Source organism: Coturnix japonica, chromosome 1, assembly GCF_001577835.2.
Source record: "Coturnix japonica isolate 7356 chromosome 1, Coturnix japonica 2.1, whole genome shotgun sequence".
Taxonomy (NCBI): Eukaryota; Metazoa; Chordata; class Aves; order Galliformes; family Phasianidae; genus Coturnix; species Coturnix japonica.
In genome coordinates, this window is record NC_029516.1 from 113253608 (window position 1) to 113276977 (window position 23370).

Here is a 23370-nt window from a genome sequence, read left to right on the forward strand (position 1 = left end):
GCAAATCCAGAAGGGAGTGTGGTGGGTACTCTGGATGGCCATGAAATAAGATGGCTTATGAGGAAGATCTAGTCTAGAAGGAACAACTGAAATATTTCTCTGCTGTGTTTGTGGAAGCTGTTAAAAGTTTCAGGGATGTGTCTACACATATTTTTTAATGTTGGTCCGAGTGTCTGTTTGGGATGAGACCTTTGAGTTACGTGATTATCTTTTTTAACACCATGGATCAACTGGAGAGTTCATGCAGTAGGTTTCTTCTGGATGAACATTGCTGGAAGATGTGATCTTCAGGAACTTAATGTGCTCTAACAGTTAATGCGTATTGAGTCCGTGGGACCAGGCTAATCTCAGGGATAAGAAACCTTCACATGCATCTAGTGCAGGCATTAGTTCTGTCAACACCAGTTGCTTTGCTCAACGGATATGCTGTGGCTCACTCTAATTCCTAGTGTTGAGACACCCTCATGTATTTGTAGCTGACCCTGGCATATCAGCTGGTAAGCAGTGCAGGTGAATGAAGCTTGTCATAAGTATGCCACATCACATACTGTTGGGAATCACTCTGCTACCTAATAATCTTGTAGTTAAACAGAATAGTCATAAGAACTGACTTTTTCAGTTATAATGTCATGTAAGTTAGCACTTAAGCACATTTCGGAAACCTGGAATATTACTGCTTTTTTGGTAGATCATATTTTCTCACATTTTCTCTGTTTTTAAAATGTATGTAAATAGGTCATAAACATCTACATTTTAGTAGTCTGTTTTGTTCTTGTTAAGTGTTTATTTCTCACTAGCATACACTTCTGTTATCATTTCGTTTGTGTAGCAAAATCTGCTTTATGACATGTTACAAAGGTCACCTTAGGAAATATGTTGGAAGTGTGGGGGTTTTGAAGTAGAGTGTGGAAACAATTAGTTGATGAGACATCTTTTATGTTGACTATTCATGCTTTAGATTAGCTATTGTTCATCTCAACTGGATTACCTAACCTCAAGAAATGTGTGCAAGATTTGACCAAAGTATACATTTTACTGTGAGATTATGTATTTACTTCTAAAGTCTTCAAGTTAGTGTCTTTACTTCCTCCTACTGCTTAATGAAGTTTATTTCATCCTGGCTTCCTTTGTAAATTGATATAAACTTTTGATATATGGAGTAAAACTTCAGTTGAGATTGTTCTTAGAAGTGGTAACAGTGAAGTCTGTGAAACCACAAGAAGGCAGTCATAACTCACAAGTGAGACACAAGGAATCTTGTGGCTGGTTTGTTTTTACAGCTTGTGTTTATTTAGTCGTTTTTCTATCCATTTGAGAAGGCACTACTGTAAAAAGAGAAATGGTGTTGCATACTGGAGGTACAAATTTAATCAAAACTATGCATCTAAACAAAATCAGCAGCTTTCAAATTGCTCACTGTTTCACTGGTAATGACCTTTGGATATTGATAGCTGTCTTCTAGAAACCTACTAATGACAACAGCTACTCAGCGAATACTGTTGTGTCTCACAATTTAGGTGGTGGTTGCAGATTTTACTCAATAGCTTTTGTAATTACTCAGATCTTATTTTTTTTCTTTTTTTTTTTTTTCCTTGTGTTTTCCTATGTAAAGTTGTTTCGATGTAAATTTTCATAAGAACGTTCTGTGATACGTACAATAATTAAAGGTGACTTTGAGGAACTGTTTGGAAAATATCAATGCAATGTTAAGTTCAGTGTGGTTCTGTTCATCTCCACACATCCACAAGAGGAACCCACTGTATCATTGTGATCAGAGCTACTGCATTACATGATTGCGACATCTCTAAATCCAAAGGAAAACACATGGCTAGTGCTGCTGGTACCTTGATTAAATTGTTGGTGATATGAATTTGCTGGTGGTAAATGCAGACGTTTAAAATTAGACTGCAGTATTACTCAAGCTGTTATGCATGATAATTTAACATTGGTTAGTATTTACAAACTGCAGTTATGTCGAGTCAACTATTAGGCAGATCAGTTCTATAACTGTTTCTCACATCCAGTCACCTCTTTAACTTAATTACTTTGGGTTAACCAGTAACCAACATTTACTTTTCTACAGTTTAAGTGCAGAAAGGGATTCTGCTAAGTAGGATGTATGTTTTGTTCACTTTGAGTGACTGTGGTGACTAGGTACAGTAACAGAAAGTCACCACATATTTGTTCTAAAAATGCATTCTTCTGTTCATTAGTTTATTTGAAGTAAAAAAGAAAGAAGGAAAGGAAGAAAAAGGGTTACATCTGTTGTAGGCACTCTGTAGGATGGCAGAGGAATGTACATAGTTAAGGTTTTTTGTTATATCTGTACAAGTTTTAATATAAAGACCTCACTCTAAAGTTGTTCAAGTACCTGATGGTAATACATTAAACATGTTCTCTTATGTTAGTGTCCCATTAAGTGATTTTTTTTCTTTGCTTTGATAGGTCTTACATTTTTTGTTGTTTTACATGGTTTGGATGATCCTTATTTGGTTTTATTGTTGAAATTTTAACCTTTGCTTTTGCTAGTGAGATCAAGGAATATTTCTAACACATCAGGGAAAAATAAAGGTTGTTATAGATTCCAACCTAGAGTCTCCTACTTCTAGCTGTAGCAAGGACAGCTGCTTCGGGGGGCCAGGGAATTGAAGATTGCCCCTGTGCAGGCAGTGCTCTCTCCAAGGGACCGCCCATGTCTGCCTGCCCAGGATGGACAGAGTCAGGTGTAGGTGACAAGGCTCAGCACTGAGCCACAGCCAGGCTGGGGCTCCAGTCTGAAGAAAAAGGAGACTGGGATGGAGACTGGGATGGAGACTGGGATGAAGTGAAACCTAAGCACAGGAACCCAAGTCCATTTGGGAGAAAGAGCCAGAGATGAGCTGCAGTGTGCATCCAGGAAACACTACTAACTAAATAGATGTGAAATATATCCACGAGGCAGGGCTAGAGCCAAGTACACCTGTAGCTCAGCCTACTACTTGTTTTGTATTATCTGGAGCTTTCTAGTAGTGGCTGGAGTTGCCACATGGCTTAATATAGCTTAGAGGTGATGAAAGTGTAACGGACTAAAGACTAATAATTTTCTATCAGGATGGAATGAAGCATCCCAATCAAATGATTATAGTGGAAACAGTTGCTATATATGCAAATGCTGGTGCTGTTTATCTAACAGTGAGAAATGGTCCTGCTCAGTAATGTTCACTTTAAGATTTTTTGATTCTTGCATTATATAATTTAATTTCTTATTATAACCATTGCAAAGCAAGATAAATGCCTTGCTAGGGATTTAATTTTTCCATAATTTACAACATAGTGATAAATTTTGTAAAAAGAACAAAGTGTGTGCATTCAGTTGTTTGTATGGAGGATCATGGAAAATATCTTCCCTTGATGGAAGCCAAGGAATTCTGGGATTCTGTTGTGTTTTATGGGTGGTATTATCGAATACTAACACTTTTGTCTCCATGACTTCCCCAGTGGATGATCTTCAAATTTGCTTTGTAAGGGGGAAATACTTAGAAGTGAAGAAACTAAAGCATATTTTATTATCCCATATATTAAATTGTCCTTTAATTAGCAGTCTTGCTTTCTAGAGGTAGACCTTGTATCTGGGCTTTATGACTTCGCTCATTCACTTGTTTCTATAGTGTGTTTTAGTTTCTCTGGTCAGGTTTCAGTCTTGACTCAGACATGATGAAAAGTAATTTCAAAGGGCATAAGTGCTTAAATTCATTCTGGATTGGTGAGACACTTCTGTGGCAACTTTTCTAGCTGTTACATAAAAAGGTATGCTCTTTTCATTTCTCAGCCAAGTTTCCAAAGAAAAATGCGAGCCAGTTATTTGTATGCAGAAGGATAATTAAAAAAACAGAGCCCAGGAGAGATATGTGTGACTCTGGTTCCCCTTTTTGTATATTTACTTCAAGTTCATTTTTATGCTCCATAGAGAAGCAACATTTTCTTTGGGATTTGCTATCTTCTGGGTTTGGTACCTTTTCTTATTAAGTATTCAGGCTTTTCTGAAATTCATTCCTAGGTGAGTGCTTTGGCATTTTGGATATTAAAAGCCTAATTTGAATTTGTTAATTCCACTCTGCACCTTTTTTTTTTTTTTTTTTCACACATTAGAACTGAATCTAGGAACACACAGAACTGTCACTGATAAGTCCTTATATTAACTTCTGTCTCAGTGAACGTAGGGGCAGGAAATGTATATGGGGCACAGTATAAGGGATATTTTAACATTACATATGATTTCACGCTGCTGAACTTTCTGAAAGTTTAAGGAATATGTTGGGAACTTATCTCTTTAAATTCATCACTGCAGCAGCTACAGCAGCTATTGATTGCTCTATTGTACATCAATGGGAAACTGTTATTTGAAGGGCTCGTTTTTATTTTTATTTATTTATTTATTGTCATTCTGGAAGTATTAGAGAGGTCATTAGGAGAGAGAGTGGTTTCACTTAAAAGTGCATTGGATGTGCACTTTCCTGCAGGGGAGAAGATAATTCCAAAACTGGTACAAGGGATACCAGGTATTGTCATTTTAGATTAAGTGGCTCATTCATTTTTCACAACTGGTCTTTGACACTTCAAAAGAAGGATTCTATGTTCTAAAAGATAATTATGGATGAGGGTACAAATGAAATAAATTGTTTTTCTGTCTTTTTTGTTGTTGTTGTTGTCTTTTGCCATTGCTCCAGTAAAAGGGTAGTCTCTTGTTGCTTGGGACTGATTCTGACATGTTTTATTTTTGCTTGATGCTGCACAGCTTGCTTTTTTTCAAGGCATGAGATGACACAGAACACAGAGGTTTCTACCGTAACTGTTCAGGGTATTTGCTTACTGGGGGAAAACAAGCTTGTACTTATGCCTGCTGAAATGAAGCCCACTCAGACTCTTTAGAGATACCAATTAATCAATTTCAGTGCAAGTAGAATCAGAAAAACATTTAGATTGGAAAAGACCCTGAAGATCATCAGATCTAACCATCAGCCTAACACTACTACGTCCGTCAATGAACCATGATCATGTGTCTCTTAAATACCTCCAGGGTTGGGGACTCCACTACTTCTTTGAACAGCCAATTGCAATGAAAAAATTACTTGAAATGTCCAATCTAAACCTCCCATGGTGCAAGTTAAGTATGTTTTCTTTTGTGCTGTCACTTGTCACCTGAGAAACTGACACTTTCCTGGCTGCAGCTTCCTTTCAGGTAGTTGTGGAGAGCAATGGTATCTCCCCTGGTCCCCTTCTGCAGACCAAACAAACCCAGTTCACTCAGCCACTCTTCATTTGTCTTGTTTTCTTGTCTTGTCACCAGCTACATAGCATTGTTTGCTCCCACATGAGAAGCTCAGTATCCTTCTAGTGAGGGACTCCAAACTGAACAAAATATTTGATGTGTGGTTTTAGTAGCACTAAATATGGACAGACAGTCCTTTCCCTAGTCCTGCTGCCCATACTATCTCAGATGCAGGCCAGAGTGGCACTGGTCTTGGCCACCTGGGCATGCTACTGGTTTATTTTCAGCTGGCTGTCCACCAGACCTTTTAAGTCCTTTTCTGCCTGGCAAATAACCAGCTGCACTTTCCCCAGCCTCTACTGCTGCATTGGCTTGTTGTGTCTCAGGTACTTATAATTTGTGTTTTCATGGAAAGTTGGAATGATAAATTTTTCAGTATTTGTCTTATTTCCCCTCCTCCCCCCCCCTCCACCGCTTTTGTTTTTCTAATCTCTTGAGCACTGAGGCATTTATTTGCTGACCTCCTGAGAGGTCTGCTGCCTGCTGGGAACCTGCATCTGGGACATTAAAAAGAGGTTACTGGGTGCAATAAAGCTAAAGGTCTACTCTCTACACCAGCTCTTTCAAGCAGAGTCACTGTAGGCTGCAATCAGGAAATGACAAAATATTTAAAAAGGCTTACTTTCCCTTGGCATGATATTGAAAGTATTGGGAGGACAGGTGGTGTTCTCAGTCCTTGTGGTTGGGGGCAGGTAGAAGGAAGAGACCAGTTAAATGAATGACTGCATAGATGATGTTGTGCTCAGGATTTCAGGTACTGTGATCTTGAATGGACCTTCAAGCGACTGAGCATATCTGATGGGATGCAACTGACCAGGAGGGGCAAGAATATAAGGAGTAGGAAGCCTGGCTGATCATCAGAGCTTTAAACGGTTTGACGGGGGAGGGGATGTACTTCTAAATGGCAGAAAGGGGCTGAGGAGCACTGTCACTTTAGGCAACAGCAGAGGAAAGCCTCAAATTTGCCACAGAGGAATCTGGGAGGACTCCTCCAAGAGGATAATGAGGCCAGTAACCCAGATGAAGTGCCTCTAAGCCAATTCATGCAGCGTGGGAAAGAAGGAGGACTAGTTGGAAAGTTAGAAAACTGTGATTTCATTGCTTTTGCATAAAATTGGTGGGATAAATTATGCAATGGGAATACTACAGTTGAGAGCTACAAGTTTTTTAGAAGGGATAGGCAAGGCAGGAGGGACGTGGAAGTTACCCTCTATGTTAAAAAGTGTGTAGATTGCAAGGAACTGCCTTTAAGAAACAGGCATGATCAGGTTGATCAGGAAGGTTAAAATTAGAGGCAAATCCCTCTAATTAGAGTAAATTAGAGTAAAATCCTTCCCATTGTAAGGGCAGAGCAAGTCAGAAACTACTTCATGAAGCTGACTGTGTACAAGTCTAGGAGGCTGGATGACGTGCACCCCAGGATCCTGAAGAAACTGGCTGATAATGGTTACCAAGCCACTTGCCCTCATATTTGAATAGTCATGACTGTCAGGGAAATTCTCTGATGACTGGAAGGGAAATATCACTCTCATTTTTAAGAAAGTGAGAAAGGAAGACCCAGGGAACTACAGGCCAGCGATGCTCATATCAGTGCCTGGGAAAATCATGGAGCAGATCTTCCTGGAGTTATGTTAAGGCATGTGCAAGATGATCCATGGCTGAGTGAGGAAACTAAGGATTTTTGGGATGCAAAATGCTCTAGGTAAAATACAAGATTTCTGACTCTTGGAAATTAGACTTTCTACCAGGTATACTGGATTAGAAACAGGAAAAATAAATACATAAGTGAATGTTTTTGTAACTTGTGTTATCTGTTTTCTAAGATGGAGAGTGAAGAGTGTTCTTGCTTCCTCTCATACCCTCTGGTTCCAAGCAAGCCTGTAGAACTCACGTTTACCTTGTACAGTGAAAAATCATTCATATGTTAGTTTGTGTGAAATTAAGGTTGTTAAACAGGGTTTTTGAATTCAAGTAATAATAGTTTTTAGTGGAGAAATGAAAACGTTTCTAGACATTATACATTATGAATAAGGAGAGCCATGCATCTGGACATTTATTGTCTCTAGTAACAGATGTAATTCAAAAACTAGGAGTGCTTTTTCTAGTTCAGTGGAAAGCAGTAGCATAACTGAAATAAAGTGGTGAGCTACTACTAATCTGTTATTGCAATCAGCTACCTCTGTCACATTTTATATGAAGAAGAAAGGGAGGATAAATTGGAAGCAGCACATAAAATATTGTTTTAACATTACTGTTGGCTAGATCTGTAAGTGGAGATAATAAATCCTCATATGGTATTGAGGATAATACCAAAGTATTCCCACTAGTGTGTGTTATTTATGGCTGTTCTAAAGTTTTATTTCTTCTATGTACGTCTCTCTTTCTGAAGGGGTTGGACCTGACATGTTGCTCACAGCTAACTCTTATGTTAACAAATCTCAGTTTTAGCTAAATTCTATGGTAAAGTCAGAAAAAAAGAGGTATCCTAAAATCAAATAATGGTTGCATAGTAAACTGCTGGGATATAAAACTAAACAAATATTCATAAAATATTGAAATTAAATTGTATGAACTAGAATTTTGAAATTGCTCTTAAATGAGCTTAGAAGTGGAAAACAGTAGATATATCTTTACATTTATTATTCCCAGAGCCCCTTAAGTAATACAGTAATAGAAATTTCTAGCTTTAGAACTCATATGAAAAAAAAAAAAAAGATATATAGAAATGTGGTGCTTAAGGTACAAGAATAACAGGAAAAATAGATGCTTTGTTTTGATTCCTGGGCTTCCCAGTGTGTCTGATCCAAATCTATATTAATGACTTCTCATCTGATGCAAGATACCTTTAGTGTTAAAAATGTAGATGCAACTAATTTATCTTACATGGCTGAAACACCAGTTTGTAGCCTAATTACCTTTTTTTATTTGTGTTTCAGAACAATGGGTCACTTGCTTGGTGCCAGAATCACAAACAGTGTTCAAAGGTATGTTATTTTCTTCCACGTCCTATTTATGAAGATATATGGTTGCTTTCCACGTTGTGTGTAAGTTAAGTAATTTTCATCTTTCATTTGGAAACCACAATCCATAATAAAATGTTAAAAAATTAAACCCAAATGGACTACTTTTTCAGGACAAAGGAATTATGCCTGAGGATAAATATTGAGCATAGGTAAACCAATATAACTCTTAGCTGGGAAGAAAAACAAACAAACAACAATTGGTTGATAAGTGATTGTGGTTATCAACAAACTTTATGCTGTCTGGAATTTGCTGTATCAGAAAGTTTCACTATTTTTGCACATGCACAGTGAAACTGTCAGTCACTTGAAAAAATTCACTGAATTGTGCCAATGTATGCCAACATTCAACTCTTTATTCAAGTATTTAATTTTTTCCACGACACTGAATTTTCTTTGAAATGATTCTTGAAACAGGTCACTGATGCCCTGTGCAATCTTAACATCTTGATTTGGCAAGCTTAGAGAGTAGGTGAGCTAACAGTCAACTGACTGTGTAAAAATATTATCATGGTATCTGAACAGAAACAGCAGTGATGTGGGAGCTTCGATGGTAAGAGTGGAATTAGACATTCCAGGCACTGTTTGTTCATAAATGTAACAAGAGATGCATCTTTTCAATGGCCTGGAAGTTTACTTGATAATGGTGAAGAGTTTTCTCCAGTATTCTTACCTAATCTGAAATGTATTTCTATAATAATATGGGCATTTTATCTTCAATTTATTCTGTGAAGGTTATAGCACAAATTGGATTAAAACAGTAGCATCATTCTGTACTGTTTTCTTTATGTAAGCACTGACCTTGATTTTTTACATGTAACAGTTTCTTTACATTTAAGAAGAGATTGTTGGTTCACTAAAGAGAGAATTTTGTTTCCATTGAAGTGTATGAGATTGGAAATGAGCTGTTATTGACTGTACTGCTACAAGAAGATAAAAACAAAATTGAACACTGTCATTGGTATTAAAAAATATGTGTCACATATCAGTGAAAGAAGAGAGGGGAAAAGATTAGTTTTGTCACACTGCTATGTGTTGAATTTTTGAAATGGAATGTTATCATTCTTGAGAAAAAGGGATTTGTCATAAATAAATTGCTTTTAAAGGAGGGTGTGATGGTCTTGTGTGGTACTGCAGTGATCCTGTTGTACTTTTCTAATTCACTTATCAAAGCTGCTATAGTATCCAGTCGGAAAGATTTTAGAATGGTTTGTGTCTGCTTAGCAAAGAATGAGTCATACGGGAAAAGCCCATCTTTTAAAGCAAGAAAGAGGTTATCTAAACATCTTTCTGAATCAATCTGAAGTTCATAGAATCTTAGAATGGCTTAGTTTAGAAGAGACCTCAAGGACCATCAAGTTCCAGCTCCCCTTCCACAGGCAGGGCGACCAACCACTAGGTCACGTACTGGGCCAGGCTGCCTAGGGCCCCTGGTCCTAAACCTGGGGCCTAAACCCTGGTCCTAAACCCCCAATCTGGTCTTAAACACCTCCAAAGAATGGGGCATCCACAACCTCTTTGGGCAGCCTGTTTCATCATCTCACCACTCTCTCAGTAAAAAAAACTCTGCCTTGTCATCCAGTCTAAACCTCCCCTCCTTTAGTTTAAAACCACTCCCCCTTGTTCTTTCACTATCTACACATGCAAGAATATTGTTTTCCCTTATGTTTGGAATCTCTCTTTAAATACTGGAAAACTGTAATGAGGTCTCCCTGCAGCCTTCTCTTTTCCAGGCTGAACATGACCAATTCCTTCAGCCTATATTATAGAGAGGTGCTCCAGCCTACTGATCATCTCTGTGGTCCTCCTCTGGACCCTCTTGGATGCCTCAGACTTGGATGTACTACTTGGGCTTCACAAGGGCATAGAAGAGGGGAACAGTCTACCTTCCAATTAATTCCTTATCCACCCTTCAAATCCATGTTTCTCCAATTTAGAGATAAGGATGTAGTGGTGGACCATGTCAAAGGCCTTGCAGAAGTCCAAGTAGATGACATCAGTTGTCTTCCCTTTCACAGAATCACAGAATGACCTGGGTTGGAAGGGACCTCAAGGATCATTTAGTTCCAACCCCCCTGCCTAGCAGGGCCATTAAACATACACCTTTACTAGATCAGGTTGCCCAGGATCCTGTCCAACCTGGTCTTGAACACCTTCAAGGATGGGGCATCCACAACCTCCCTGGGCAGCCTGTTCCAGGGCCTAACCACTCTCCTTCCCTTTGTCCACTGATGCTGCCATTTCATCATAGAAAATCACCAGATTGATCAGGCATGATCTGCCCTTTGTGAAGCCATGCTAACTGTCTTGGATCACACGTTTGTCCCTTGTGTGCTTTGGCATGTCTTCCAGAAGGATCTGTTCCATGATTATGAGTCCACATAAAATAGATATGAGGTATTATGAGTTTGAAGATTACTTTGATTGTATTAGTCTCTTAAAATCAGGTGAATGAATGCTAAACGTTAGTATTATTTTATAACAGAAAATGTAATGACTCTAAGTTTTAAATTATGTTACATACTTTACAATCATATCACTTTATGTTCTCCTTATTTCTTGTGAAGTTTATAGATTTCCCATAAGTATGCAGCTATTCCTGTTAGAAAAAGAAAATACTGTTGTGAAGCATTCACTATAGAGCTTTTGCATTTGTTTTCTCCTCATTGGAAACACCTTTTGGATTCAGTTTTCCTAGACCTGAATTGACAAAAGCTGGTGCATACCCTTCTGCACTGTTCTCCGAGAACTAGTCCTACACTGAAATCTGTGGTAATTTTGTGGACACGGTTTTGAACATAGAACTTGGAATACTTGCATACAATGCCAATTATTATTATTTTTTTTCCTCATGAAAATCTATATTCTTTATATATAAGGACACTTCTGTAGTAGAAGTTTTCCATAGAAGATCTCTTTTTTCTTTGAAAAATTTTTTTTTGTTCATTTTGTTAGTGAAGTACCTCTGAAGTTAATTCAAACAATTACACTGTTGCCATCTAGTACAAATATAGCCAACAGCTGTTAGTTAGAAGATGAATACTTTCCAGAGCAACTAATTTTCAAATAGATGCAAATCTAACCATGTAAAATAGATGTTGCTCTCACAGGAATGGTTGTAGATTGCAACCTATATAGTTCACAGTACTAGTTTTGTTATGTTAATGAAGCAAATCACAAAAGTGTGACTGTGAACATCAAAGTACGCACCAGTGATTTTATAAGTATTTTAAGATGATCTCTCTAGTGGTCTGTTTTACAAAGTAAAGCTCAGAGAAGCTCTTGAATGCATATACTGTTTTAAAATTAGGTGGTGAATTTATTATATCATAAATAACATACAAGGGTTGCTCCAAAAGTAATGCCTCCTATTTTGTAACATTGACCCACTATGACAGAGGTGGATATTGGTGGTACTGCAGTACTGGCTTAAGCTTCCCACCAGTATTCCATTTCATTTTGTTGACATGTGATAGATGGCAGCAGAGGGATGGTCTGACAGAATGGCATCTTTGTGGAAGTGTGGATGAAGCAAAGATGTGGAACTGAAATTCTTCATGAAGAAAAAAAAAAAAAAGGACACCTACTGACATCCAGTGATGCTTGCTGAGTATTTCTGGAGACCAAACAGTGGATATGAAGACTGTGAGGTGATGGGTGGTGTGTTTCAGCAGTGGTGACAACACTGGTTCACTTCCGCTGGTGTAGGTATTTACAAGTTCCACATGCAGGCTATTGTTCATCGATGGTGAAAAAGCATAGCTAATGGTGGTGACAGTGTTGAAAAGTACTGTTTTGTGATTGAGAATTTGCTCTACCAAACAGTTATTGTTCTCTTAATATCTGTTGTAGGAGGCATTACTTTCAGAACAACCTATATATTATAATTAGGTTTATTATGGGATCACAAAATAAATTGTCTATTTTGGTAACAGCAGTTAGTATCCACTGCCATCACACACTCCTCCATCTTGGCTTACAGGGGGCTCAGTGGAAAACTGTGGGCTTTCTTAGTTGTCTCCTACTTCAAATGTGAGGTAAACATGAAGACTGTATTCTTGACCTTTGTGCAGTAGTCAGGTTTGTCATGAGTGTCTGAAATAGAACAAAATTCTAAGTCAACTCAAATCCTTCAAGGAAAGCAGTGTTGCACTAGAGGCTTGCTCTTTTTGTACATTAACAATAAACTGCTGTGTGTTGAGCTCCCACACTGACTTCATACTTGCTATAAAATTTAACCTTCAAATCTTTACATAAGTTTTACTTGAAACTTTGTATTTCTTCCACTCATCCTCTGAAAATCTTTACATAGCTTTATGCCTCCTCTCTACTATGGTCTATATTCTGTACCCCCATCTACTCATTTCTTACAGATCTATGGAAGTATCACTGAATAGATTAGGTTGGAAGGGCTTAAGAGCTGCTAGTGCAACCTCTTGGCTCATGAAGGGTCAACTAGAGCAAGTTGTTTACAGAATCACAGAATCACACAGAATCACAGTTTAGGGCTATGTCCAGTTGGGCATTGAGTATTTCCACAAATATAGACCTCCACATTGGTTTGTTTCAGTGTTTGTCCATTCTTTTTTCTTATGTCCAGAATGTATTTCCAGTTTTCTGTTTGTTTGTGTGTTTTGTTTGTTTTTGTTTGTTTGTTTTTAAACTTGTGCCCATTGCCTCTGGTCTGATTAGTGGGAACTACTGGAAGAATCTGACTATATTTTCTTATTCACCCCAATAAGGTAAGTTCCCTCCAGGCATTTGCTTCTCCAGATTGAACAGTCGCGGCTCACAGCCTCTTTGCATATGGCAGATGCTCCAGTCCTTTAATTATATTCATGGCCCCTTTCTTCTTTTCTGCTTATGCTTTCTAAGCCTAGAATGACTCCTGGCAGTCATCATTCTCAAAGATCCTTCCTTAAATCCCACTACCTTCTGTTGTTTTATTGAGTCTTGCTAAACTGAATGCAGCACATAGAGTTACTGCTCATGTTCTATCCTTGCCAGTCTGTAAGCTCCGTAATACAGACACTATTTACTTTTCAAGTACTTGGAAGTGCGGAGCAGGTTATAAATGCTTCCCCATTAAAACAGTGAGTCAAACACTGGTGAGAGTAACATGAAATGACAAAGTGTTCTACATTTGTTCTTGTTTTGTGAAAAATGCGTTTTATTCTAAAGAGGCCAGAATGCCTTGGAAAGGCATATACATACATATATACATATATATATATTTTATATATATATAATATATATATATTTTACAGTTCCTTACACAAGTTTTTAAGCAACTGAAAGTCAAAAGACCAGCAGGCATAATTTAGAACTGCATGTGCAGTGGCATTTTCAAGGACGAGATAAATGGAGATCATCATAATGCACTGTGAATTGTGATAGAACTTTCTTGTTCCCAGCAGTCAAGGCACTGGTCCCTGATTGATTGATTCTTCAGGAAGGCTGAAAGGCTATTTTGAGTTTTCAGGGCTGAGAGGAAAATGTGAAAGTAAAGATTAATAAGTTTACAAACACTGCAGCCAAATTTAACATACTTGTTCAAAAAAAACCAACCTTGATTTCATTTGAGAATAGGACACACTACTGAATTCAGTCTGTGAACAATTCTTCCAGGTTTCCAGCCGAGCTCTTTTGAAAGATAATGCAGGTGGAAAGATGAGTTAATGGTTTAAACAATTAGAGATTTGATGCACTCTTCCATCTGTCAAAGCCCACTGAAATGAAAGCTCACAGTTTTAATTTGTGCCTCCAGCATCAAACTCAGTCTGAAATGGTGTCAGTGATTTGCCCTGCCCATAGTACTGTCATTCTTATGGTAAGCATTCTGTGCACACATGCTGAGAGACTTTTATCAAACATATTAGTGTGCATTTGAGAGATCATTAGCCTGAAATAGCTGGAACATTCCAGTTTTTTTAGCCTGGAAACTTACATCTCTGCTGGAAAGTAGTTGAGCCACTCTTATTTACACGAGAATGCTACAGCAACATAGGGATAACTTTGTAATAATTAGGAGGAATAGCGATTCTTCTATTGTAAATTATCATGATTTAAGTGCTAGCCCTGAGGATGAGGTAATTGATGTTTTAATTTTTATTTGAAAAAGAAAGAAATAAAGGAGGAATAAAATTTCTTTCTTAATCTGCTATTTTTCTTTCATCTACTTAAAGATAAGGTAAAACTATTTAATAGAGTCAGAGTTTAGAAGAATTGCTCACATTGTTGGTTTGCTAAATAAATAAGATAATCCCAAGCATATATGAGATAAGAAGGCAGATGTAATACTGCTTGCATTTCTGATTTTTTAGTGCATTCTTCTACAGAAAGGTAGAGGGGTTTGGAAGAGCAATAGTGATTAGATGATTAGAGCTGAAGTAGCTAAGAGTTGACTGAAGTTTCTGGATGTTTTTGTGTGAAGAAGTAGAAGAAAGCTTTGTGATTCAGTGCTTATACAAAAGCATTAGTGCAGTGATGGCAAGAATCTTTTTGTTCTCTATGTGCCTTGAGAAATTAACAGAGTTAAAATACATACAATATTTACAATGCTTTGTAATCTTCTGATATATTGCTCTATACTTGTAAATAGCAAGTTTTATTTTTTTTTTTAGTATCAAAAAAGCAGGTGTAGTAGAATATGGGATATTGAAATAAAAGGAAATAAAGAAAGTTCATACTCTTCATAGTTGCAGTCAAGATCATAATTCCACTCTTCTACTGTGTTACCAACTAGAAAAGTAAACTTGCAGGTTTAGAATAAATTGCTATTGAAATAATTTACTTAATCCCTATTACTTGTTTTGAGTGGTAGTGTGAAACAGAAAGGGTTCTTTCCTAGACACTAGTTTTGGTTACTTGTTTGTTCAACTTGAATCTTTTCTGACTTGAAGAATAGATCTTTGGGGCTCCTGGAAGGTATTATGGTAGTCTTCATTTTGGATGGTTCTACTGATAACTTTCTGTCTCTATAAAAAACAGCTAGAAGTACATTCTTCTCATTTTTTCTGCTTTTAAAAATTAATCACCACTGTCAGAACCCTTATGATAGTTAAAAAGGAATTGATTTTATTTGTTGTATCTCCCTGTGCAGCATTTTTTCATTCATTTGGAATTTGTTATTGATCTTCCTCATAGATATATAGAAAAGAATGCCTGTTTAGGATCTTCCTTTTCTGGCTGGTTGTATCTGGTCCACTTGCTAGCAAAAGTAAGCAAGTCTGATCACTGTGCTGTTTGAAATTTGAACTACTGAATACTGAGAAAAATGAGTCAATGATGTGCATAGCCAGCAAAAGATTAAGTAGCCCTCTTTCATGGAGAAAGGACACAAAATTGTCATTAGTGGCTGAACTGTACTAGCACTGGCTTTGAGGATAATAGCACAGGAGCCTCATCTCCAGTCTCAAAATGCAAAATGCAAATGTTGGCTTTAGGCCTTAGTCTGCGTACTCTACAATATATACAAAAATGCTCTACAGCTAAGGAGAGAAATGTGTGCATGGGCACGCACACACACACACATGCATGACAGATATTTATTGAGGCTGGCATTCTGAAGCACTAAATGCTTCTTTAACTTAGCTTTGTCTGCTTCAGTGAACACTGTTCAGAATCCAGGGATATTGAGACTGCAGAACCCTTTATTTAGAAGTATTTGAGCACAAAAATAATCCCTTCCTAGAAACTTTTGAAATAGCAGCTGAGCTATGCAGCTTAATCAACTGTAAATCTATGCCATCTAGCAAGCAGTTGATTAAGTAACATATTGCAGATGACCAGTCATCACTGGAGAAGCACTGGTCAGATAGGAAAGACAGACAGTACTACAGGCGCTAACACATTAGTGGTAAATATGCTTTAAAATAAACAAAATAATTAAACTTTTAAATCTTTTAGAGTTTTCCCAGGTCTTTCACCATTCAGGTTGCTGTAACATTGTACATATTTTTTCCTCATCTTTCAGTAATTTTGCAGCCAAAATGCAGAGGTAAATATATAACATACAAGTGTATTTGAGGTTATGATTTCTCAAACACATTTTTAGTTCCCTAAGCTCAGCTGCATGAATGCAACTCCGGAATTTTAATAGCTCATATAAATCAGAGAATCTGTGCAAAATTTATAACTTTGCAGTTGAGATCAGAATCTTAATTTTGTCGTATTAAAGTACATTTCATTAACCTAATTAATTCCTCGTGCAAAACAGGCTGTAATAATCTGTTTGAGTGTATGATCCTTTTCTCCTCTTGTAGGAGACAACTGCAGAGTTAGATCAATTATAGCTCTAGTTAAGTGACAAAGATAAAATTTACTTACAGTGACCTTGTAATGTAGTAGTAAAATACATTCAAGCCACTGTAAAGGGATAGAGCTTGAAAACCATGCAAGTCTCTATCTAACACTTGCTATTAAAAGGAGTTGACAATACCCTTGTTGTAAGTCCACTGGGGTAAGAAATAATGACTTTAAACAAACATAAGGCAAGACTGTACTTTTTCAAGTGACTTGGAGTTTTCTCCATTATTGTGATACTGAAGGAGATAGAAAAATGTGTTTAGGTTGAGGATGCTGTGCTGAGAGGTGCATAGTTAAGGAGGTAAGAGCCGCTTTTCTCTTCACTTAGATTGAGTAGTAAAGAGTGCATTGAGCTAGAAGTAGGAGCTGTGGCTATTTTCCATTTTTTAGTACCTGGAAAGAATTGAAGAGCAGCCTGAGCACAGAAGCATTGTCCTTCCAGAAAAAGAACTTGCAAGTTTCATATACTCGGTGTGATATTTAATCAGGCTTTAAAGAGTTAATTGCTGTTTAACACCATCTGTATCTTAGAATAACTCTCTATGTTCAGCAAAAACAAATGTTTCTAAGGGAGTATGGTGTCAAAGAACTGTTTTTGCCAATAAGTTTAAGCAGATCTCCTTTCTGATTTTCATTGGAGATTTTGCATAAAATCAGTTTGGGGTATACTCTTAGGTTAATGGATCAGAAAGGTAACCCTTCTTTGCCAGTTTTTTCATAAGAATCGTGCTTACTCTACAAACTACATACATTATGATTTTAATCAAATCAAATATTTTTAATTATTTCAATAGCCTGAAAATTTTTGTTTATACAGAGGCAGCGTAGAAATGTACCAGGCAGAAATCACCAAAAGTAAGATACTGACAGAAAGTAGACACAGGAGAATACTCAAGCCTATTTACCAATATTGTATCTTTTCTGTAGTCACATATATTTCTGAAATTGGAGGCTATGTTGTGCACTGTAATTTAAAATTGGTTTGCGTCCTCACTTCATACAAAGTGAAGAATTACAAAAGGGGAAAATCATATTCATATTTCTAGAATATTGCTAAATGTACTTAATGTTCATGGGAAAAGTGAAGAAATATTTTGGGCTCATTTTCAATATATGGAATTGCTCATGAAGGAATACCATCAGGATGTGCTGTATGGAAATGGAAGAAGAGAAGGCTAACTATTCATCTTAGTACTGTTTTGTTGCTGGTGCAAGTTGGCATAAAAGGGATATGCTTTTTGAGAAAGGTTTTTCTCAGTTTGTCGTTAGAAATGAAGGATTTGTGTAATGAGTTCTGGAAAGGGATTTTTTTCTCTGAAGTATAAAACAAGAAATTTTGAACAAGGGTCTTTTCTCCAGAATATGCTGTACTTGCTATTATATGTAACATTTCTGGATTCCACCAAATACATGCAAAGAGTTTACAGAAAAATAAAGAAAACAGATGTCTATGTTTTCCTCTCAAAGAGACAATGTTATTGTTATAGAACTATATATATTTGAATATATCTAAAACATATTAAATATCTGCAATGAATCCAGGCATGAGCAAGAAAGGAAAATTCAATTAAAGCACTTGGGATTTGAACTACATCATTTGAGGATAATAGAAATTTTCCAGATTCGGGAATTCAGAAACTATTTTTAAAGCAGTTTCATATTAGGAATGAAATATCTACAACTTGTTTGTCAATGTTAAACCTTTAGCTATATAGTAACTAGCTATATTTTGACCTTCTTTGGGATAGAAAAATATTTATTCTACATTAATCAAAATACTCTGCTAGCCCTAATAAACATGGCTAGAAACCAAGGTATTGCATAGACTTTCTACTTTGTCATTGCTTACAACTTATGTCCATTCAAATCAGACTTCATCAGCAAGTGGATTGTGATACATTGCTCTCTGTAATTTTTCCAGTTTGGCCTCAAAGTACCATATAAAGTACCAAATTCATGTCTGGTTCATGCTGCTGTTGTTAGGAGGAGTACTAACGATGCTTGCTTTCTGGGTGGTGAGAGTGCTCAGGCAGGTGTGTGGTCAGACTCAGCAGGCAGAGATCAGTCTGGGTACAGCTGTTCATTTTTGTTTGAATCTAGTGATATGATGATCTCATTATTCGTTCACTGTGTGGCAGAAATAATGGACTGTGAGCATGAAGGGAATGGGTGGGATATTTGTTAAGTTAGGAGCTACAGTTGTAAAGTAGCACTGAGACAATAACATTTGACTAGTAACAATTTAAATCAATGACAAACTTAGGAAACCTGCCGTAGCCACCTTGAATGATCATCAGCTCAACTAATACTTTTTTAAGAACTGCTGGTGTCTCAGAAAGATAATCCTCCAACAGTTTTACACTGAAAATCTGTTCTTCCCTACCATCATTTATAGTTGAAGATAACTGCATATTAGCAGTTATTAGCATATTAGCAGTCTTTCTTTAGAGTTGTTACTACTCCAAGTTTTCCTCGTTAAAAATCATCTTTCACTTTGAGTCATCATATATAACTCCGATGATAATTGTGATTACATTTTTTGGTAGGGTGGGGCCATGATAGAGAAAAATAAAAATCCATTTATTTGCTCATTTTCTTCAAAAGAGCAATTAAATCTTTCCATTTCATAGCCGACTATTTTAAAAATAATCGATAATTATATATTTGAATAACAAACCAAGTGTTTTAAAACAAAGGAGATAACTGGTTTGTTGATTTCTTGCCTTGTTTTCTGCTTTTTATTTTTAAATAATCTGAAAACAGAACTTAGTGCAGTTCTATTATGTGGAAATATTTTTAAAGGATAATAGTGCTGTATAAAATCACAATATTTACTTCATTCAGTGTAGTATCTGACTGAGAAAATCATCTGATTTTCATGTTTCCTGGATTTAATAAGGACTTTAATGTACTGCAGAATGAATTTAATTCTTTAAATGGCAAAGAAGTAGGTCATCGGCATCTTCAGAGAAAGGCTTCTTTGTCCTCATTATTCCTAGGTTCATCACTCTGCAAGTACATTTTATAATACATTTGGAAGTGGTTACGGTAAGGAAACAAGTATATCTATATGCTGTTCTTTAAAGACATCCCTTCAATTTTATTTATCTATCTATTTATTTATTTATTTATTTCCAGAGACAATGACAATAAAGTAGAGTTGCAAACACTATTCATAAAGATTGTTTTTAATTACAAAGACAGCAAGATTGAATGAATCAGAAATTTTACTGATTCAGTGGTAGGAAGATTGTCAGCTGTGAAACTGATTTAAAGTGTGTCCTGCATTTACAAAGTGTGGAACTTGCCTAGTGGCCACTTAAACATCTACTTTTGACAGATCGTACCAACACATTTAAGACTTTCTGTAAAAGTAATGGTAAGAGGACAGCATGGCCGTGAAGGAGCAGTGAAAGGTCAGTACAGTAGGGTAGGCAGATGACATGCTCTCAACTTAACAGAAAACTGGCAGGGATGGCGCCTGCCCTGCCAGGCAGATCATGTATGAAGAGGATTTTTGCACATCTAATCTTTTCCTACACGATCTCCCCCTTGTTAGGAAATGAGCCATGTTTTCTTCTTATATAAATTTAACTTCTATTCAGAAAGTGGAGTTGTTCACAAAAAGGAAAAAGCTTATATCATAATCATTTGAACAGTTCTTTCCCCAGGTTGTCAAGGTTTTCAGCGTGGATCAGTGGAATTAGAACAGATGCATGTGTGGCAAGTGTGTTTTGAGTTTGCACAGAAACTTGCTTCATTGATCCATTGGTTCATAGTGGCATCTAAGGCATTATAGTTTAGTTTTTACTGTTTTTTTTTTTGTTGTTTTTTTGTTGTTTTTTTGTTTTCCTGGGGAACGGCTGAAATACCTGAAATAACGCTGTATTTTTTTACTGTTGTTCTATCAAATAGTGAATTTTAATGAAAGCTCTAGAATATATTTTATAGTGCTGTCATAGAAAGCTGGTGCATTTTTTCTTTTTATTACCAACATTTGTTGAGTGATGACAGGTTATCAAACAGTATGGAGCTGTTTAACACCTTTGAAGAAGACAATAAAGAGACTTGTGACACTTGCTTAACAAGAAGCACAGTATGTTTTGAGAAATCTGTCATTGAGAAGTCAGGCCTGTGAAGATGTCAGGCCTGTTTTGACCTTTCTGCTTCTTGTTTGTGTTCTACTGTTTCAGCTTTGCAAATGACTCCACAATGGATACTTGACTTGAAAGCAGGCATATAACCTGGAAATGATATGAATAGGTTTGAGAAACTTGGGTAAAAAAAAGGTTTTTGTAATGTCTACATTTGCATCTCAGAACACTGACTACACTTTCTCTTTATGGCTAAAAAATTTTATTAAAAGTAGAAAAAATATTTGTCCTATTTAATTATATATGTAGGGGTTTTTTTTGTGTGTGGTCTGTCAAAGTGGTAAGTGTTGCATTAAGTCCAAGTACTACTGATGTGTAGTACTGTATGCCTACAGTAATGTGAGCTCCTCTGTAATGATATATGACATTCTGTTTGCATGCTCTGTGCTATATTTTACCCAGCATTTGGGTAGCATGATATTCTGACCTTGTCTTATTGGTGATCTCATTTACTGTGAATGCTGCAAGAACAGTAAACAAAGCCTGAAAGAATTGTCAAGCCGCCAAGTTGTATTGTTCTGTATCTTTTCAAGACAACACCACAGAAATTTATCTGTCTTGACACCTTTGTCTCTTGTATTAAGAAAGCCTTAACAAACTTCTCTTTAGTTTGATGGTCTACCATCTAAAAATGCCACATTGTATGAAGAGAACAGGTGGAAAGGCTTTTAAGTAAAGGCCTCGGGGACATGGAGTAAGATAGGAAAAAATAGCAGCAATGGAATTGTGTAAGGGATTCTGAGATTGTATGATAAGAAAAGCATGCAAAACATTTAAATAACACTTATATTATGGTTGATAAATTAGTATGAGTAACACTACTGTGTAAATTCATTTACAGATACATTCATTAGAAGCATAGTTTTTTTTCATGAATCTAGCAGTCATTTACAAATATCAGTGAGTGCAGTAATTCCTTAACTGTTTTCTTTTACTGTGTTTTCCTTTCATCTTCCTCTCTCACTCCCCCAAGAAGTCTATAAAAGAGAAATTTTCAAACAGTAGGAGGATTTTGCTTCTAACTCCTTAGACTCAGGAAAATGTGAACCTAAGTCTGTGCATAATTTACTTCAAATTGAAAATCAAGCTTGTTTTATTTGTACTATTTAAATTGTATCATTTTAGAGTTTTGTGCATAAGAAATAAACATGGGATACAGAACTGCATCTTGATAATTATGCTGTACTTTCATCAAATTGCTTAAATGGCTTTTCTAACCACTTTTGCTTTTAATGAGAAGGTGTTGTTGACAGTACACATATTCAATAGGCATTTGTAAACAATGAGAACTTCAAAGGTGAGGGAAGTATATTAACAAAGTGGCTGCCAGAATAAAAGTGTGATTGTAGCATAATTTTACTGAGGTTTGGGTGTAAGCTCTCATTTATTTATAACAAAGTTAATCATCTTCTAGTTGAACAGTTAAATACTGAGGACATCTCTTTTTTGAGTCTTATGCCTCAGCCAATTGACAGAAGATAAGCTTTTGTATCCATCCCTCCGTACTTTCAAAGCGCAGTGGAGCTTATTATAAATGAATGACTCATACATAGGGTGGAACAAATACACCATTGGTAGCCTACAGAGATAATAACACTGACCTCCGGTCATTTTACAAGAGAACTCTCTCGTGTAGGTCGACTTCCCACTGCTTTAAGCCCAACCTAAATAGTCTATTCATGGGGAACCAGATTGACAGATTAGAGATTTATATGCACAAGTACAGGCATTAGCAATGTGGTCTACGCACTTCAGGACATGAAGAAGTAGTTTAAACGATGTGACTGCTACAGGCAAAAAGGTGTTTTTCTGAAAGGAATGGATTTGTAAACTTCCTAAAACTTAGTAAAATATGTAGGGCAGATATAAAGGTTCAGCCTTGCTATGTGTGTTTACACAGGTCTTCCAGTAGCATGAAGATGTTCAGAAATAAGGTTTAAGTTAGTATTCACATCTCATAGGTGACTGGGGGATAGATGAAAAGAAGACTAAGTCAACGTATACTTTAATATGCATTATTTGCTTTCTTCCATGTAGTATAAATGTGCACACAAAATGAGTAAGTGAGAACAGATGATTTTGTAAAACCATGGATTCTAACATTTGTCATGTACAATCCATTTTAGGAAGATCTTGTAATAATAAATTTAAGCTTTAAAATATGACAAACTCAGTAGTGATAAACACACTAGCTGAAATTTTTACATCATGTCACAAAGTATATTCTGTGTCACATATGTTCATCTTCCAACTGTAAAGCCTTAATGCTTGTGTAATGCAGTTTGTCAGCAGAACTACTCTACACGACATGTAATAGGAAGAATTCTAACCTGTGCCTCTTTGCAGAAACTGGTGTGTTCTTCCGCCTGTTTTAACAAGTAATTTAAGTAATTTAACAAGATCTTTCTTCCCTCTCTTGGCCCCTTAATGCAGAACATTAACATGCACTTTAATGTATCAAAAAGGTTGATTTTGAAAAATGATTATTCTAGTTATGTTCTGCTTGCAGAAAGAAGACTAGTACATCACTGATGCTTGATTTATAGAGAGTGAGATAGGAAAAATGTGATGGAAATATGCT

At 36.5% G+C, this 23370-nt stretch overlaps 1 protein-coding gene across 1 annotated transcript in view; it reads left to right on the forward strand.

Annotated features, from left to right (window-relative positions):
• Positions 1-23370, forward strand: part of ANOS1 (anosmin 1) — a 119736-nt gene that overhangs the window by 14690 nt on the left and 81676 nt on the right. The window contains 1 exon segment of the mRNA NM_001323185.1: positions 8245-8292. Within this exon segment, the coding sequence (NP_001310114.1) occupies positions 8245-8292 (48 nt within the window).